This window comes from Saccostrea echinata, unplaced genomic scaffold (genome assembly GCF_033153115.1).
Source record: "Saccostrea echinata isolate AGI-Se365-2 ecotype Australia unplaced genomic scaffold, CSIRO_AGI_Sech_v1 ptg000003l, whole genome shotgun sequence".
NCBI classification, from domain to species: Eukaryota; Metazoa; Mollusca; class Bivalvia; order Ostreida; family Ostreidae; genus Saccostrea; species Saccostrea echinata.
Genome location: NW_026889752.1, coordinates 9,762,268 through 9,775,734, shown reverse-complemented (window position 1 = coordinate 9,775,734; position 13,467 = coordinate 9,762,268). Strand labels below are relative to the sequence as shown.

At 31.3% G+C, this 13,467-nt stretch overlaps 2 protein-coding genes across 2 annotated transcripts in view; both read left to right on the top strand.

The window, feature by feature from the left end:
* The first annotated feature begins 2,140 nt into the window (after positions 1 to 2,140).
* On the top strand, positions 2,141 to 8,552 carry LOC133178447 (hemagglutinin/amebocyte aggregation factor-like). Its single transcript, XM_061313144.1, has 5 exons — positions 2,141 to 2,153; positions 4,662 to 4,714; positions 6,555 to 6,798; positions 7,111 to 7,248; positions 8,425 to 8,552. The coding sequence occupies exons 1-5, from the start codon at positions 2,141 to 2,143 to the stop codon at positions 8,550 to 8,552; spliced, it is 576 nt and encodes a 191-aa protein (XP_061169128.1).
* Positions 8,553 to 13,443: 4,891 nt separating this feature from the next.
* Positions 13,444 to 13,467, top strand: part of LOC133178446 (laminin subunit gamma-1-like) — a 39,270-nt gene continuing 39,246 nt past the window's right edge. The window contains exon 1 of the mRNA XM_061313143.1: positions 13,444 to 13,459. Within this exon, the coding sequence (XP_061169127.1) occupies positions 13,444 to 13,459 (16 nt within the window). The remainder of the gene's footprint in view (positions 13,460 to 13,467) is intronic.

Below are 13,467 nucleotides of genomic sequence, written 5' to 3'. Positions count from 1 at the left end.
ATAGTTTACTTTAGTTAACGTTAGTTAACTATAGTTAATCAAAGTGTCAAAGTTATCACTATAGTATATCAAAGTTTTCAAAGTGATTTCTATAGTGTCAAAGTTATCACTATAGTATATCAAAGTTTTCAAAGTGATTTCTATAGTGTCAAAGTTATCACTATAGTATATCAAAGTTTTCAAAGCTATCATCATAGTAAATTAAAGTTTTTATCATTGTAAATCAAAGTTTTCATAGTGATCACTACAGTAAAAAAAAAGTTTTCATAGTTATCACTATAGTGTCATAGTGGTCACTTTATAGTAAATCAAAGTTTTCATAGTGATCACTATAGTGTCAAAGTTATCACTATATAGTAAATCAAAGTTTTAAAAGTGATCAATATAGTGTCAAAGTTATCACTATAGTATATCAAAGTTTTCAAAGTTATCATTATAGTAAATCAAAGTTTTCATAGTTATCACTATAGTAAATCAAAGTTTTCAAAGTTATCACTATAGTAAATCAACGTTTTCACCATAGTTTATCAAAGTTTTCATAGTAATCACTATAGTAAATCAAAGTTTTCATAGTTATCACTATAGTAAATCAAAGTTTTCATAGTGATCACTACAGTAAAAAAAAAGTTTTCATAGTTATCACTATAGTGTCATAGTGGTCACTTTATAGTAAATCAAAGTTTTCATAGTGATCACTATAGTGTCAAAGTTATCACTATATAGTAAATCAAAGTTTTAAAAGTGATCAATATAGTGTCAAAGTTATCACTATAGTATATCAAAGTTTTCAAAGTTATCATTATAGTAAATCAAAGTTTTCATAGTTATCACTATAGTAAATCAAAGTTTTCAAAGTTATCACTATAGTAAATCAACGTTTTCACCATAGTTTATCAAAGTTTTCATAGTGATCACTATAGTAAATCAAAGTTTTCATAGTTATCACTATAGTAAATCAAAGTTTTCATAGTGATCACTATAGCAAATCAAAGTTTTTAAAGTGTCAAAGTTATTACTATAGTTAACTACTGTTTTCATAGTGTCAAAGTTATCACTATAGTTAACTATAGTTTTTATAGTGTCAAAGTTATCACTATAGCTCACTATTGTTACCTATAGTAAACTAAAAAGAGTTAACTATAGTATTTTTGTTAGGGAGCTATCATATCATCAATATCATCAATGTACCTGCATTTATTTCTTTGAATATTTGTCCATATTTCGTTGCAGGCTTACGACAAATTCAACATGAAACTCATTTTTTCTTGACTTATACTCTACATGTATATTAAGTAACTATAAAGCTCAACTACATTAAAAATTGCCGTTATATTCCGGGGAAATTTCGGAAATGAATGTGTCAGAATCAAAATCAAATCCGGTGTGCTACTCTACATTTAGTTGTATTAAGTGTGGCGCTCTCGTACGTATATAAACTAAAATGTAGAAGAGGGTATTCAAAGCATCCCGACCCGGATATACTAGTATTTTAATTTCCGGGGTAATATGAATAAATAGAAGATAAATGAGGAAAAAGAAAAAAACATATGATCAATTATTGAATCAATCCTTTTTTCCTTAAATAAAAATCAGATTGGTACATTCTGAGTATCAACTTGAAAAATATTACAACAAAAATGTCTTAAGGATTACAAAAAGGTTAATCTAGATGTATTTTTGTTAAATGGTGCATAAATTTTACAGTTTACAGTGTTTAAGTTTTTGAGGAAGTATAGATCGCCCTGTAAAATTTTCTGCAAGTTAATATATGTCCATTTTCATTTAAAAAAAAACAAAAATATCTTTAAATAGAGCTGTTTAAGTATTTGTTACTTTTAAATTAAAAACAAATGTTGGGAATAACACAGAGGAAATCTTTGTCTTTATGATTGATTCTCTGTAACGACAATTATTGATGAAATTTGTAGGTAACGGACAGAAATCAAGCTCAGAAGTCCGTTAAAATAATACAGAATGGGAGCAAGGCAAACAAGGGGCGCGCTTGATTTACTTACACCGCTTACACCGTGTACACCTTTCTTAATCAAGTGCAGGGGTGTAGACTTTTGGTGTACACTCGGTGTACACTTTCTTACACCAAATTTAGGGCATGTGTTGAAAGGTGTACACTGAATCCAATATGGCGGAGAATGGTACGATTGAAAATTTAAGAAATGGTTTTATGTAATATAAAGGATAAGAAACCACATTCAAGTTGTATCATTGGAAAATAAGTAAAAATTCGTAAACAATTTTGTGTGTAAACAGCTCCACACAATTTGTATCAAGATTTTCCGTCAAAATTGGACTTAGTGATACATCATATTTGCCGACAAGGTTATTGTATCAACCTTAGAATTTGACTTCAAACGAGACTGTTTATATCTTTATTTCATGAAAGTGTTTGTCAATAGCTTGACGTTGTAGAAATTTTGCGAATATAGAGCATTATCGTGCATATGGAATCAACAGGGAGACATTAACTTCATATGCAGGTGACAGGGGTATTTATTTCCGATGTAGCTTCAAGAGCTTTGATAGGTTACAAAGTCGGGTGTAGATTTTCGTACACCCGACTTGAGAAAGGGTAAAAAAAGTGACTTCACAAGGCATAGTTTCTCTATGCTAAAAAACAAATAACATGACGTCACGATGCATTGTAGGACGTAGTAAATCTTATCGATAGCTTGAAACACAGTTGATTGGACTTGTTTACAAAGAATTTATTTGGATACATAGGAAATAAATTCGCTATCCAGGTCCAATCAAGGGTGTACGGGGATTAACCCCAGCCTCAGGGTGTATGGAATAAAACTCAGGGTAAATCCCTTGATTGAACCTGGATAACTATAATAATGTCTGACTTGTTTTAGAAAGTGGGTGTTTATAGAGCACAATCGTGTATATCGAATCAACAGGGAGACATAAACTTTATATGCAGGTGACAGGGGTATATGTCTCAAAAATAAGGAACTTGACGTTAGTAAAGTTGAAGTTATCATGTTTATCTTAAAGTTTTTGTGGTTACGTTGCTACATGTACTAACTTCTTTTTTCTAGAACATAAATCTCCAAATATATTATAGATGTGTCAGATTTTGTGATATCTTTCAAGTTCTCTAGGACATATCAAATCGACATATGAATGGAAGTAACTATCGGTAATTGATAATACAACGTCGATATATCTCAATGTTGAGTTGAAGGCCACACTTTTTTTTTCTTCTTATGTAAAAGTTTTTGAACAAATTCTGCTTCAAATGAATACAAAAAAGTCAGCTAATAACGGGGTGGAATAAGTACATATGGTAATCCTGGCAGATTTTTTGACGACCTGATCTCCAAATAAAACATATATATTTTCAATCAGAAATTCAAGCAGCTTTTAAATTCAGGAAAAGTAACATTACATAGCGTACGTTCAATTTTGAGGTGATGCCACGAAAAAAATCCCTCACTGCTCAATGACCCTGAGTGCCAAGTATGAATGCGGAGTACAGGTCTAAATTTGCAGCCCTCCACAGGCAAGTGGCAACTTCTCAATATGAATGAAAAATTCTCGAGAGGGAGTGTACATTTACAAAACTACCAAAAAAAAAAAAAGAAATCTTTAAGCAACAATATCTGTGGGGCGACAATAAGTAAAGCGAGGGTGTCGCAATCGACAATATGTACATATGCAACTTTTCAGCCGGCGACAATATGTACCGATGGACGACAATATGTATAGTGAGGGTAGGTACAAATTGTCGTCGACGACAATATGTACAAAATGACAATATGTACCGCCACAAGAGCTTTTGAACGGCTTTTAATTCTTTGTATTGAATAAGCCTGTTATGGCAGATTCAATGAAATACCGTATTATTTATTTAGAAAAATAAATAGATAATACATACAACTTGATTCACAAGGGATGGAAAAAGGAAGGTCGTCCAACCGACCGTCTACACTTTTTTTTTTTTTTTTTTTTTTTTTTTTTTTTTGCATTCCACGAAATCCCACTCGATGTTCAAGTGTCATAATTGGAATAAATGTACATGTGTACCACATGAGAATGATTTTATATATACAGTTGAAGTTTTTCAACCCTCGCAGTTTCTGGGAAGAAAACTTTTACCGGAATAGCTATTTCTTCCTCCTTGTGAATTTTTTTGGCTTCTGCTGTTGTCTTATTATAGAAAATGTGAATAAATAATGTAATTCTTAAAACAATTGCTGTATTTATGTGCCATTAGAAAGACTATTTTCACCCGGGATAAAGCTTAAATCCTAATTCCTAGCTTGTATGGTAAGGAAAACAGACGTTGAGAGAAATTTGGATATGAACTCTACAACGGACGAAAACAAGTACAAGTAACAATAATTTACCGTAGTCCCTAGTTACTCATGTGACATATTCAGAAAGTGGGTGTTTGCATGTAGAGAACGGATGTGTTAATCGTATTTATCGTATTAATCTATATATACACCTATGTATCAGTAAAAATATTATTTGCGTGACAAATTATTTTGAAGGAGCTATATGGTATTCCAAATATTTTATTTAGGGTATCATTTCATATTTATATATTTTGATAGTAATGAGTACCACAACTTGCTAAGAAAAATGTTTATACAAATTCGCAGTACATAGTTGTGACTATGAGATTAATATTCCAGTAACTTACACATTTGACAGTGTGGATAGTGGACAAATGTTATGTGTAATACAGGTAAATATAAATGTATTTCAGCGAAAAGATTGGGGGAGATATCTTAATTGAATCTGGTGAAATTACAGTCTAAATTATTATCAAAACTTAACTGTAAATGTTGAAAAAAAATGTCGTTTTAAGTGGTATATAAATCAATATAACAGTTCTGTCTTGTTGAGATGGAGTCATACTGTATGCATTCAGAATTCCCAATAAAAGTGTGAAAAAGTAAATAGTTTGGTTTATTTTAAATATCAGTTTACATGTGCAATCTGTTTCAGGTATTCAAATACATTTTAATGAACAATTTACAGTCTGTCATGATATTTCATTTGATCAAGTTCGTGGGTAAGTGATCTTTGTTTATGTTATTGTACAGCAATTTCTGAACAAATACTGTATTTTTCATAAAGACATCAAGGGGATGTGCATACAAGCTATAGAATGCACGTTATTAGTAAGCTTTTATATGCATTTTCAAACAATGAACAGTACAGATTCTAAGATATATTTAATCATAACGTCCCGTGGAATGTAAATATTTTTAAAAGTTAAGCTGAGTATAAGGAAAACAGTTGAGGATCTGAAAACTATAATAAAATTTATTTTACAAAAAATCTGTAGACCTTGCACCATTTTAAAAATCAAGCAATTGTTTCACCGTTGTAAAAAAATCATGATAATAACCTTGAAGTAATTAAAAAAAACAGCATTATTTATAGGTGAAAGTTTCTTTACAATAAATTTATATGAGTTGACTTTCGTGGCAACTAATTTTGATATGCCCATGTTAAAAAAAATGGAGCTGAAAACATGTAAAATGTGTACGTTTAAAGAAAATAATCATAAATACGTATGCATACCTGCTCATATCTAGGTCATTGAGATATTTTAAGTATCCATATTTTATGCTAATGTCAAATTAAGAAATATACGTTTTTTTTAAAACCTAGAAAAATATCAATCTAGAGGGGATATAATTGACAAAACATTTATAAATAGCTATATAATGAGGAGAAAATGATAAATACACAAATTCAGTCTGACTACTTCAATTAAAATTGAAATATAGTATGAAATAAATTTTAGATTACATCAGCTTTATAATACCGCAGAAACAGAGATAAGTTATTTAAACACTATATGAAATCTGAAGCGTACAATACTCTAGAATGATTTTCAACGAATCATTCCTTTTTTATAGTTTTTAATCTTTTTCGTTTTTGTTTATCTTAAAAATCAATACTAGTTTACATTACATGTATAATGCAAATGCCATAATTAGATTTGAAAATATTGATTATGTTTTGTTTCTTTTCAAAACTCTCAATATATTTTTGCAACAATATATTTTTGCAACAAAATATTTTTGCAACAATAAAATTTTTATAACTGTAAGCTTTATATGCACTGTGTACATGTTAGAATTTTTTTTAAATTATTATTATTATTATTATTATTATTTGGTGAAATAATGGTCTAGAAAAGAATCTATTTAATAATTATAAGATGTGCAAACAAAATTGTACAAAATTTCGATTTCTGTGTTGAATTTTCTTAACAATGCCATCATTACAAACTATCACTCATATAGACTTGACGGCTGACTTGTTTTACTATTTAGCGAAGATTTTCCCATAATGAATTACTCTTGTTTCATTTTGAGAAAATACTAAAACTTGTAAATATTTTAGAGTGTGAGTTATATGGAAGGAATTTTTTGTTATCAATATTGTTCAAAATCAAAGCCGTATGTACGATAATTTACATCTACATAGCCCTAATATGCATTTTCTGATGGTGCATATATGAAAAAAAACAACAACAAATCAATGTATATTTTTGTTTTCATTTTCAGATAGCCGATCAAAAAGGAATAATGGAAATTATTCTGTTTGCTGTATATTTTGTCCTACTCTCTAACGAGGTATTTTGTCTGAAAAACAAATGGGATGGTGCTCTTAATTTTCACTGTCCGTCTTCTGCTGAGTTCATTGATGCTGTTGTATCCTTTCATCATAATTATTACGAAGACAGAAGATACGAATTCCATTGTGGTAGAGCTTTGAAACGTAGAAACAAAGTGAATTGTCATTGGACTGGTAAACACACACACACACAATACATACATACATATATATATATATATATATATATATATATATATATATATATATATATATATATATATATATATATATATATATATATATATATATATATATATATATATATATATATATATATATATATATATCTCAAGACAATCAATTTAACAAACATTATTTCGTTCAGATAATGAAATCGAGAATCCTCCTTACGTATTAATGAATGGTTTTGTTCAAGACTTGAGTATCATATATGCGTGGAAATATTCTATTTTCTATCATGTGTAACTTTTATCAATCTCGAAGGATACGTCAACGACTTTGACCACGCTGTCCACTTTCAATGTCCAGGGTCAGGATATATTAACGGTATGGCAAGTTACCATCACAATTACTATGAGGACAGACGCCATAGATTTCGTTGCTGTGGACCACGAAGCTCAAGTATGCCCAACTTTGCATAAATTTGTACAGAAAGTAATATAAAAAACACTTACAGAAATTTGACCAAATAAACGTATCATGTTCCAAACACATTCTACGTCCTTTATTCAAATAAATGATATGAGTGGCAAATTCGAAAATTTCGCAAAGATCAAGTAAAATTAAATTATTTATTTCCATGCCCCCGTAATCAAATATTTGGGGGTATATAGTTTTTGCCATGTTTGTCCGTCTGTCTGTCTGTTTGTCCGCAAAAACTTTATCATTGCCCATAACTTTTGATTAGTCAAAACTATGGCTTTTATATTTCACATGTGTATTCCTTGTGACAAGTCCTTCCCTTGGGTACCAACATATTTGACCTCTTGAACTTGGAGTTTGACCCACTTTAGCAGAAAATTACCGACCTTTAACCTTTGCTATAACTTATGAACAGTTGGAGCTAGGGCTCTCACATTTCACATGTGTATACTGTGACAAGACCTTTCCATGGGTGTAAATATTTTTGACTTTTTGACCTTGACCTTAGAGTTTGAACCATTAAAAAAACATTAACCATGGCCATAAATTTTGAACAATTGGTGCTAGGGCTCTCACATTTCATAGGTGTATTCCTTGTGACAAAGCCTTCCTTGGAATACCAATAATATTTTCCCTTTGGCCTTGACCTTGGAGTTTGATCAACTTTTAATAAAACGTTAACCTTCGCCATAACGTTTAAACAGTTGGTGCTAGGACAGTTATATTTTGCTTGTATATTTCTTATGACATGTCATCTCCTGTCTACCATTAATTTTGACACCTTGACCTTGTAGTTTGACCCACTTTTAGAAAATATTAACCTTGACCATAACTTTTGAATGGTTGATGCTTGGGATTTCATATTTATCAGGTATATCCATTGACACATGTCATTTCATTGGGTAACATCATTTGTGATTTCTTGACCTTGACCTTGGAGTTTGATTTGCATTTGAGAAACTTTAACCTTCGCCTTATGCTGCCATAGTGGGCATCAGTGCTTCACAAACACATCTTGTCTTCTAAGATTTAAAAATTCACTTCTGATCATGAATGAATAATTTCAAACACTGTGAATATATTCTAATGTCTTCTCATGGTAGTCTATGTCATGTTTGCAATATGAAAAATGCATTATAGAATTTTTCCTTTCAGATTATCATTTTCAGCAATGTCGCTGGACAGGTTGGTTAAACAATTATGATCAGCCCGTCATTTATTTTGTCCCAAGGGGGTATGTTTTGCGAGGTGTGAACAGCGTTCACCACAATTATTATGAGTAGGTATAAAAGATTTAACCAAATGCATTTTTAAAATTATTTTCATGACTTATAAACATGCATTGGGATAAATGTTGATACATCTTCCTTTTTCACTGCAATGAAATCTTTTAATGATTCACATCATTTGTAAGCATATTAACTATAACGATTTCTGATTTACAAGTGTAACATAAAAACTGAAAACTATTTATAATAAGAATAATTTCATCTAAAGCTTGAAATAATTTAAAATAAAGCATTTTTTTTTCAGAGACCGACGGTTCCAGTTTGAAATTTGTAGAATGACGAAGAAGTAGAACACAGCGAAGATGATATTCTTTCACAAGAAAAACAAAATAAATTGACAAGCGTATTGTTTATTCTTATTCATTATCAAAAAAGGATATATACAAAATCAATTTTTCAAAACTCTTGCATGTTTTTAATGATAAAATTAGACCTGATCGTTTGAAAAGTGGCGCAAAATCTAGACTAAAATTTATATATGTGCATGTGCATGTCTGTAAAATGGAATAACAGTCTTTTACTTTCACTAAAACCAGAAACCACATAATACTGTGCCAAACAATTTTAAGGGTCCTTTGGTACCAGTTGTTCATTACAAATTGACACAGATAATGGAGAAGGGACTGTATATTATAACTTTGGTACTCATTTACTCTTCTCATTTAAAAATATATGATTGTGCATATCGTTTGGCATGGATTATGTGCTGCATGTAATCATTCGACTTCCTTGTATATTTATAACATAGTCACTGTTCAGCTCTCGGAAGCAAGTTTACGAAGGTTTACCATCTATTCACAAAGTCATTTCGCATATACACATTATCTTACTCATTTTTTGTTAATACTCTACAGATGTCCTTTCCTTGTATTAAACTACATGGTCATATGTAAACTATTTTTTTTTTCATTTCCTTGAATTACCTGTACCTGTTGCAGTAGCAGTCTCTAAGGAATAAGAAATGTTGAGATGTACGTTTTCTCCGTTTTAATATAAAAGAAAAATAATATTTTGTTCATTTTGCCTTCAATCCCTCGGGACGATACGTGTAATGTTAGCTTCTGCAATTATGTAACTTCCTTTGCCTCTGACACAACATACATAATTTCATTACTGTATTCTATAACTTCCAGTGATCAATAACTTCAATCACTTCCAGTAAACTTGAAAGTGTCAGGGGTATAATATTTACCAAAAAAAAAGAAAGAAATTAAGATTTACTTTTGCAAAAAAATGAAAATATTTTCAATCATAGTTTTAGGTGACGTTTATCATGACAGTTATTGCATGCCACAGAAAAAGCGCCAACATATTTGTACCCAAAAATATCTCTAATAACTATTGAGAGTGAGTAAAATAATCCTCGGTATTTCTTCAACATTTGCAATAAACGCAGATTTATACTACGAATAATGTTTTGAGTTTAGAAAACACCACATCATGGTATTGCCTGATGTATAAGAATGAAATATGGAGATAACGAACAGTATTCAAAGTCAAAGTCCATTAAAACGATTCAAATCAGGAGCAGATCAAGCACAGACCTCCAAAAACATCGGAGGTGAGATCGGGTGCCATGGAAGAGTGAGCATCCCCCGCCGACCGGTCACACCTGCCGCCGTTTGCTCCATGTTATGATCAGGAAATAACGGAAAAATCCGTCAATAATTCAGTGTGTAAATAATGGCCTAACAATAAGTATATAAAAAAACGTCAGTCAACATATGACTAAATGATAGATTGTATTTGTTGACAAGGTTATTGTATCGACCATAGAACTAACGAAATGATTCCTTTAAACGAGACTGTTGATATTCTTGTTTCATCAACTTGTTTGTCAACAACTAACCTCGTTTTAGAAATTGTTCATGAATAGAGCATGCCCTTGCGTATAGATTCAACTGAGAGATATGCACCCCATATGCAGGTGATAAGGGTATATTGCTGCATAAGAAAGGGAAGTTGACGATTGAAAAGTTAAAGTCATCACGTTTATCATAAAGCTTGGTTGTTAGAATACCAGTAAAGTCTTTTTCAATAAAATATCCAAATATGAAACAGATGCGTCAGACTCTGTGATAATTTTTATCTCAAGCTCACCAGGATATATCGTATCGACATAAGAATGGAAATAACCATTGTTAATTGACAATACGTCGTCGATATATCTAAATGTCGAGTTGAAGGCCACAGCAAGCGTTTTCTTCTTTTCACGTACAAGACTTTGGATAAATTCTGCTTAATATGAATACAAAAAAGGTCTGCTAATAACGGGGCGCAATTGGTACCCATAGGAATTCCAATAGATTTTTGGAAGATCTGGTCTCCAAAACCTCATAGATATTGTCAGTCAAAAACTCAAGCATCTTTTTAATGTCAACTTCAGAGTACTTGTGTGTACAATCAGAATGTTTTTAACAAAATAATTTTGCAAATGACCAATAACAAGGTAAGTAAATTTACGAGTTCCATTTATATTGAAAAAGCAGCTGCCAATGATATGAAAAAGCCTGGACTTTAATTTATCGTGGGGAATGGTTGTATATAAAGTTGAAAAGTCATAAGTTTTTAAGCTGTTGATTTAGGTAAAATCTTGTGATTTCATATTTTCAAAAAGTTCTTTGGAATTTTTAAGTATCCACATCTGATTTACACCACATCTTGAATATATTGTTGCACAGTACTTTTGACGTTTCTCCTTTACTACTGTTAATTAATATCTTAGTGAGGAGTAAAGAAAGAGGCTTGGTTAAACATTTTCTGGAACCCGCTATGTATCTTTGATTGTAAGGATTTTAATGAAGTTTCGGAATCCGATATAGATATGGTAATTCGAATTCATTTTGGCTGTTTGGAATATCAAAAATATTCAAAACTGACATATGATTTTGAAGAATTTCCTCCTTAGAAAGGGAACTATGAGATTAAGTTGAATTACCACTAGTAGAATTAAATCGAAGTTCCTCTAAGATACATTTAATATAATGAGCCTTACAAACAAAGACAATGTTGTAACCTGCTTTGTCAGCATGGACCAGTACGTACTGATCATGTAATCTATCTAAGTTTTTTTTTCACTTCTGGATTATTGAATACAGAAGGAAAGATGGTTCTCATATTGCCCCTCAATCTTTTATTGCGCGATTTTAACATACATCTGATACATTTAATCCATTCTGACAAAGTGTCAAGGTCTTCTTTTTCATGTCTGGCCCATCGCCTGGCGTACCTCTACAGAATCCATAATATTTATGAAATTCCGACGTCAGTTGAAGGATCGGGGTTCCCTATATTTAGGACCTTTTAAAATTAATTATCTAAGGTTCTCATTATTATTTATATTTACGTTACCAATAATAACGTGTCCAGCAGGACTATAGTTATAGGGTGAAGAAGAACATGAACACGATGGAGGATTATGTTTCAGATATTCGATACCCAGGCCCTGTAAAGTTTTCTTGTAATTAAAAAGTTTGGAAGCAATAGTCGATGTATATTTGTAGGAAATAAAAGGTGTAGTCTCTAACTTGAAATATGGTGGAATACAAGACTGGACCCTTTTGTGATTAAGAATATTACTTATATTAACCGCGTCAATTCCTTTGTTGGCATATTGAAGTCTAAGGAAAAACGGATTGTTTTAGCAGCATTTTCTTCAATAAAACGTTGGGGTTTAAAAAACCCATGATTTGCTATATCCATAATCACAGATCCGAGCCTATATTCTGGTGTCGAGGAATCAAAAAATGGACTTTCCTTGACCTTTTCAAGAAGACTATTTAAACGTTTCAAAGGGACAGAGTAAAGTTTGGTGCGAATATGATATAGACCTAACTGTTGATTTACGTAAGGTAGTAATGAATCAAAAGAGACATCGTGTATTAAAGGTTTATTGCAAGACCGATGCCCATGACTACGCTTACGTCTCTGTGTATGGTTAAAAAGTCCCATCACATTTACATTGTTACATTGTGGACTGGATAGATTTCCAACACTATCGACATTGTCATTACATCCATAGGGAAAGGCTGTCCCTAGTTTTCTAATCCAAAATTCTTCTCGTTGTCTACGGAAAGGTGACGGACTGTTTGTGTGGCGGTAAATCTTTTCTAGAATTTTAACTTTCTAACTAACTGAGAAATTAATGATCATTTTAATCATTTAATGTGCATCACATAAGAATGTATATTACATTTATTAACAAGCTATGAAGCATTATTCACTTTGTAACTTACGTTTACACAGTAATAAAAATTCCTAATTTGATGCTTAAACAATGCATACAAAAATAAGTTTGTTTAAAACATGTTGAACTTGACTGTTTTGAATGATTTGGAACCTAGATCTTTCTTTCAGAAGGAAACCTCTCTCTCTCTCTCTCTCTCTCTCTCTCTCTCTCTCTCGTTGTGAACAGTGAGAAAAAAAATAATATTTTGACAGTTATACTACAAATGGAAATAGAAATTTGAAGGTAATAGTTTGAATATGGAGGGTGCAACTAACATAATATTATTAGCTATATAAATCAACATAAAATTATGCTCTACAATATTCGACATGGATCATAATATAAAACGCAATTTTATTCCACTTTTTGAAAATTACAGGCATCTTAATTTATTTAAGATTTAGCTGAATTTATAGTTCCCAAATTTTATAAATTACTTAAGTTCTTTGTTTTAATGATTATGGGTTTCGTGACCTTGTTTTGGGGACTGATAAGTTCTGCTTTTGATAAGTAAAATTCTCATTAGTTTGAAATTCACTAGTGTATGAGAACTGTAAAAGAACGTTAAAGGTATTGAGCTTTGAGGATTGTTAATCTGCCGTTGGAGAATGGCGACCCCCCCCCCCCCCAACATAGAATATTTTTAATACCAATTAAATGTCCTCTGGGGGCAGTATGAAT

Bases quoted from the DNA above. Each gene is read 5' to 3' on its own strand.
- LOC133178447 (XM_061313144.1), top strand. The intron at 4,715-6,554 runs GTAAATATAAAT...TTTCATTTTCAG, and splicing joins AAATGTTATGTGTAATACAG to ATAGCCGATCAAAAAGGAAT. The intron at 7,249-8,424 runs GTATGCCCAACT...TTTTCCTTTCAG, and splicing joins CTGTGGACCACGAAGCTCAA to ATTATCATTTTCAGCAATGT.